The sequence below is a fragment of the Olea europaea genome, unplaced genomic scaffold, assembly GCF_002742605.1.
Source record: "Olea europaea var. sylvestris unplaced genomic scaffold, O_europaea_v1 scaffold2275, whole genome shotgun sequence".
NCBI classification, from domain to species: domain Eukaryota; kingdom Viridiplantae; phylum Streptophyta; class Magnoliopsida; order Lamiales; family Oleaceae; genus Olea; species Olea europaea.
In genome coordinates, this window is record NW_019240820.1 from 81,937 (window position 1) to 88,344 (window position 6,408).

Genomic DNA, 6,408 nt, shown 5'->3' on the forward strand with positions numbered 1-6,408 from the left:
TACTCAGTTTTACCTTATAAAGTGAACATTTTGGAGACAAGTAAGAAAACAAATTGGCTATTTATTTTTTCCCTAATTTTGAGAAGGCTAAAAGGTGCGAACTTCTTTTAGTTATTGTTCCACATTTCTTGTTTACAATAAAATAAAATCATATCTATCGAAATTAACAACAAATACATGTTGTTAACCATATAAATTATCATCATTAAAACTTAAAAGTGCAATGTCGTGTCGTGAGTACTAACTAAATTATAGTATAATTCGCATTAATTAGGTCAATGTGTATGATAATATATGCCTCATGATGGATCATTATACTAAATAGCAAAGGAATTTCTTCAAATAGGATGATAGATGGTGATCGACGAATTAGGGCACGTATAACTTGTTGCCACATTTGCACCTCCACGCCTCGGGATAGTACTCTGTAGTCACCGGTGTTCCAGGCGGCACTGGCACATGAACAGGCTTGCACGGTGTACATCTACCACATTTTGACGTGCAACGAGGTGGCGACGATCCTGGCCCACCCAATAGTCTTCTAGCTCCACCCATGCTCCCTCTAGCTATATCCCAATTACTATTTTCCTCTGCGGTCTTCTTCTCTAATATCTGCCACCAATCCAAAAAATAAAAAATAAAAAATTAAATAAATAAATAATAAATTTGATTAGGAAAAAGGAAAAATAGTGTAGAAGATAATTGGTATTGTCATCTCAGAAAGACTAACGAGGGGCCAGGGTTCACGAGGGTGTAGCAGAAAACATGGCTATACTCATTACGCCGATCGAAGTTTACATTGGACTCGTTTGAAAACGACAAACACCTCTTTTTTACAGTACGTTATTGTAAAATTTAAAAATAATAACATGAAAGAGAATTATTTTATATGCACTTTTTCATTTATCTAAAATTTTAATATATGAAATATAATCCGGAAAATCAATTTTTTTTGTGCAAAAGAATAATTTAAAGTTGATTGATGGAGAAATAATGTGACCTCTGATTATTTGGCTTCCATTCCATCAACCAATATATCTCAGGGACTGAATTGAATTTTGCTACTCAAACAGAGACTTTTGATGGGTCCATGTGACAGGGGTTGAGATGATCTAAAATTTGAATTTTCAGATCAAAGGCTGAGGTCACAGGGCGTGTCACCACCTCACCCTTGTCACATACAGGCCGCGTTTGTGTAGCAGGATTGGACCGAATTACCGGAACATGTCAATGTTTACCCCTAAAATGATCTTCACCATTTCAAGTCGAGGGTAAAAATTGGAAATAACGAAAGATATAACCATTTGAACATTGATTTTGTACAATTAAGTTGACGGAGAAGTTCAAATCAATGGACAGTCAACCTTTCTAAACAAATTCAATATACATGTAGCAGAATTGATGGCGAAATGTATTTCTTGGGTCGTGTAAGTAGAATTGGTTGAATCTGACATTGAATTATCTTGATACAAACCCCTAATTTTAAATTTTCAAATTCTGCTCAAAATTTTATTATGATCTACACATGCACAAAGTCTTTTTTGTGGGCTCCCAATTTCCGTTTGTAGGGTTTGCTCCTAATCGTGAAGCCTTTTGTTGTTTGAATTCTTATCACAATCTTAAGTTAACACTAATTTAGCATGATTCTATAAACCAAATAATCTTATAATAAATATTTTACTATACAAAAATTTGGCAATAATTAAGCAGTAATACTTACCTGCAAGTAAGTATCAGCATCATGAGGCAACACACAACTGGTTCCTGCAAAACAAACAAAAAAGGAGAAAATTTCTTGACAAATTAGATACTTTTTTTAATAAATGGACACTCTGCACAAAGATGAAAGGGAAAAAGAAAGAGCAGACCAAATTTTCACATAAAAATTTTTAAAAAATTATTATCCCTCCAATCTAGGCTGAAAAACATTAGATGAAGCAACTAATTTTTATTTTTTTTAAATATTATTACCTAAAATAGTTTCCTGGTTTCTGGCACTGTGAATGCCTCGCAAACAAGAACAGCAGCAGAAGAAGAAGAAGAACGAGCAGCAAATAATAAACTGAAGATTTAATCTGTTGCCCATAAACCTCAGTCTTGTAATCTTCCAGCAAAACTCCATTAACAAGAAGAAGAAGAAGAAATAATCTTGAATAAAGAGTGAATTCTTGCAGTTTTTTTATGGGTTTGAAACGTGTACTACCAGTAAACTTCAAGTCTTCAGCGCCAGCCAGACTGTAATTTCTCACGCCCCATGCAACAAGAAATTCTAGTCAAGACCAAAAGAACCATACCCTATAGTCTACACTTTTCAGTTTTTACAGACAAACCGAATATGGATTCTGTGAAGTGTGTGTGACTACCAGTCATTCTTCTTCTTACGGCTAGATCTAATCTCGTGGTCCCTGCGGAAAGGGATTGGTTGGAGTAGCGGATCAAAAAATGGTGCCGGGAAAACTAGATTTGAAGTACAGATTTGATCCCTTTGTAATGCCAAATACACAGAATTCAGAGATGGGTTGGTGAGGTGGGGGTGTGTAAGTAGATGGTCACTTCCTTTGCCTTGCCATGTTTAGAGCACAGATTCTCTAGCAGGCTTTTATTTACTGTCTTCCACAATTCCCAAACCCAGTAACACACAACAACTTCACACTCTGTGCAGAAAACCCTGCAGCTTTCCCCTTTTCCCCAAGTTCCTTCAAATATCAATAATACACCCTCTACTGTTTTTTTATTTCTTCAAGAAAAATCTATAATACTAATTAACTTTAGTTAGACTTACTTGCTCAGGTTCGGATTTATTTTTTAATTTTTTTTTTCGAACTTATTTTCATGAAAATCACAATTTTTATCAACTTTTCAATTACAAATTTCAACATTTTTTATCAATATCTACTAAAAATTTAACTTTTAACTAAATCAAACATGGGGTAATTTCATGTATAAATATGTAAATATACTAAAATTCTACAATTGCATCCCAAAAGGAAATTTTTATGAATTTTTCAACCTCTCCACCAACTAAAAATTAGTGATGCCTACGCTATATTGCCACATTACTGTTGGAACTTAGTTAAAGGAAAGGAAACATGTAGTACCAAATTGCATTTGAGTTCATTGGTACTAACTCCCGATAAAATATATATGTAATGTTTGGTTAAGCTTAAAAGTTAAATTTACTGTTTTCCACATAAAATTAATTATAATATATATAGAAAATCATTAAAGCAAGCCATATAAATAGTTCTTGAAAACAATATTCCAATTCACAAGAAAGGAAAATGTAACCTTAATTTGTTCAACCAACTCATTTAAATATTAAACTATTGGAGACATAGTACCCATATATTTAACACTTCAATAAGTTTCTCGAGTCCAAGTTCCATTTTTCATTTTATTTTATAAAGGCATATTATATATATTCAACAAAAAATGAAATAGAAAAAGAAAACTAGTGACAACAAGTTTTGAACCATACAATAATTTATGATGAGATAGTTCAATATTTTCTTGTTATTCTCCATCCATCCATCACTTGTTAGATTCCAAAGGCAAGGAGAAGGAGACAAATACATTAAAATCAAGAATTTGGTACGTCAAATTCGTGGGTTCTGAACCTGTTCATGCACAGTGTACTTTAAACAACTATCATGGAATTTTTCACTAATATTGCTCGATCCCTATACAGCTTTATGAAGTACATACAATGTTTGCACAACTAATTTAGTGAAAAAAATAGGTTGTTTCACAGTTATGATTGAAGCTTGCAAAATTTTCTACAATTGGAGACTGTTTGGTGCATTTGAATGTGTTGTAATTACTAGATTTGGTGCATTTCAATGTCTTCTTAGCTGTTTACCTTCAAAACATTAAGGAATTGTATTACATCTAAAAGCTTCAAGAATGATAGCTAGGAATAATATTTCATGATAAAAACACTATGCGATCGATGTGACACACATGTGTACATACATCCGCTAATTAATTTCCACGACCATGCTGGAATAGACTTGTGGATATTGAATCTAGATTTAGAATAATTCCACAACATGCTCCTCGCTGTCCTATGGGATAATAAGGAAGACGGGGTCGAGGGAGGGGAGGGCAAAACTCTCTTTCTCAAAGGATATAGTTACGATAACTCCCCAAGAGTAACTCGTTTTTCACTGTCTTTCATGTGGGGTCTCAGTGCCCTTATGACGTAGAAGGAGGTTGAGAACTATTCTTGTTAGCTTGGAAATTATCCCAATAAACTGAGCAATTCTGTTAATAGGTTTCTAAACCTCCCCTTAACCCTATAAGACCTTTTCGACTCAAAATTGGGTATACATTCTTGATTCTTTCGAAGGCTCGATCAATATTGCTTTTGATGTCTTCCGCTATTGTGCGCTATTATCATTAATTTCTTCGCTAAATAATGGAGAGTAATTAAAGGTTCAATCAATGAGTTAATGTTGATTCCTTAAAATGGTAACAATTGGATGAGATTGAATAGTATGATAAATTAAATTCTGATATAGTATTTTATACTGTATCTTATTAAAAAAAAAAAAAAAAGGGGTCAATAAGCAATACATTACCTTTTAGGATTGACAAGTTTCGAGCTAAGCTCCCGGCAACAGCCAACAACAACGTGCAGAGGGCAGACATATTTTCTTGTTTTTAATGTTGTCAACTTCTCTACGAATGTTTCAACTTACAACCACATAAAAAGGGTAAAAGGAACAGAAAGTCTTTGGAATTCTGAATTTTCCGAAAACTTAAGAATTGACCGTTTAAAATTGACTTTAAAGTGTGACACTTTTCACATGGAGTTCTAAGAGTAGCTGGAAAGAATAGGAGTTTTGGTCTGAACAAGTATAATGTTATTGTACACTCGAGTGGTACACCTGAGAGATAGAATGCAGAAGTGGTAACTGTTGATTGGCTGGTGGAAGTTTGTTCCCCCGCCCCCCCAGCCCCCCAGCCAATCAGCTTCTATCACCCAGGTGGTAAACTTGGGTGAACATATAGCTTCATTCTTCGAATAAATGTAGCACACGAGAAAGCTATATAAGCAAGCAGGCCCCACTATAGAAAGACACATCGTGCTTACATGTAAACTAAGAAGGATTTTTTTTCTTTTCACCAACCGATAAGTGGCAAAATTTGAACCACTGATATTTTTCATCAGCAATTCAATAATAATTAATTCCGTTGTTGATATTTTACTTTCTCTTATATAAAATTGATAAAAAAAAAATTAATAATAATGGTTCACTACTTTGTTCCTAATACATAGCTAATAGCAACGACATTCATGAATCAGTATGTACGTAAACATTGAGTTTTATTTCCATTTTAGAAGGAGTTCAAGTCCTTGTATGTTGATTATAATTTTTATTTTTAAAAGATATTGGATTTTACCCTTAAAGTGCTTTTAAAATATGATGACTCGATATTTGTATTTTATATGTTAATATAGGCTTTTAAACATAATCTATGTTGATTATTTGATCAGTATCTAATTAATCGTGTACATAATGCTTTCATTGGTGAAAATCCTGGCTTGTGGGTGAATTAACCATAAAGGAAGAGTTTTGGAGCTTACTTTAGAGAAAATAGTCGAGTTGTTTGCTCCTAGGAAAGTACAAGGACTTGACTGAAAGCTTTTGGAAGTGTTATTGGATGGTTTCTCAAGTTTTTGGGGAACCAAATCCCATATTTGAAGAGTTTGTGAACCAAAGTGGGACAAATAAGAATTTGTGGACCGACTCAAACGTTCTCAAAACTTGGAAGACCAAAAGCGTATAAATAAAAGATGGAGGACCAATTTAGATATGTTTGAATCTTAAAAGACTAAATTGGACTACTTGGAAGTTAATGGACTGAATTAAATGATTAATGAAACTTGAAGGACCTGCCTTAGAATTTGTTAGCGTCCGGGGACAATGCTGCGGTCTGCAGACTCGTTATACGTCCACTACGCTGTTTTCAGGTACGATTTGGAAACTTTAATTTTTGGATAAAATTGAACGTCCAGGCACCTGGACATCCAGTACGACCCTTTTTGGATAAAATTGGACGTCCAGATGCCTATTTAGGGGCCTGGACGTCCAGCACGTCCCTTAATTTTTTTAGGTTTTTGCCCTTTTTAAGGATGGTTTGAAAGCTTTTGAAGGCCTATATAAATTTAAAAAACACTTATATTGTCCTTCCTACATTCCATGCAACAAGATGCAAGTCTTGGAGCAATTCAAAGCAGTAATCATCCATAGTAAGATCAAAAACCGAAGAAGACAAAGCAATTCAAGATTGAAGGATTGTACTTTTCTTTTTCATCTTTATGTTAAGTTTCTTATTCATCTAAAACTACGTATTCTTGGCTTTCAATTATGTCCGGCTAAAACGATGAAATCTTGTTATTCA

The 6,408-nt window shown here is 33.9% G+C and overlaps 1 protein-coding gene across 2 annotated transcripts; it reads right to left on the reverse strand.

The window, feature by feature from the left end:
• Positions 1-205: 205 nt before the first annotated feature.
• LOC111381290 (EPIDERMAL PATTERNING FACTOR-like protein 5) lies at positions 206-4,665 on the reverse strand. Of its 2 annotated transcripts, none has more exons than XM_023005061.1 (3): positions 4,581-4,665; positions 1,721-1,764; positions 206-612 (listed from the first exon to the last, which is right to left on the reverse strand). In XM_023005061.1, the coding sequence occupies exons 1-3, from the start codon at positions 4,648-4,650 to the stop codon at positions 370-372; spliced, it is 357 nt and encodes a 118-aa protein (XP_022860829.1). In that variant the 5' UTR covers positions 4,651-4,665; the 3' UTR covers positions 206-369. The 2 variants fall into 2 exon arrangements, with proteins under 2 accessions (XP_022860829.1, XP_022860828.1); XM_023005060.1 differs by lacking the exon at positions 4,581-4,665 and adding an exon at positions 1,972-2,801.
• Between the last annotated feature and the right edge of the window lie 1,743 nt (positions 4,666-6,408).

Bases quoted from the DNA above. Each gene is read 5' to 3' on its own strand.
- LOC111381290 (XM_023005060.1), bottom strand. From the start codon at position 2,122: ATGGAGTTTTGCTGGAAGATTACAAGACTGAGGTTTATGGGCAACAGA. The intron at 1,765-1,971 runs GTAATAATATTT...TTTGTTTTGCAG, and splicing joins AAACCAGGAAACTATTTTAG to GAACCAGTTGTGTGTTGCCT. The intron at 613-1,720 runs GTAAGTATTACT...GATTGGTGGCAG, and splicing joins ATGCTGATACTTACTTGCAG to ATATTAGAGAAGAAGACCGC.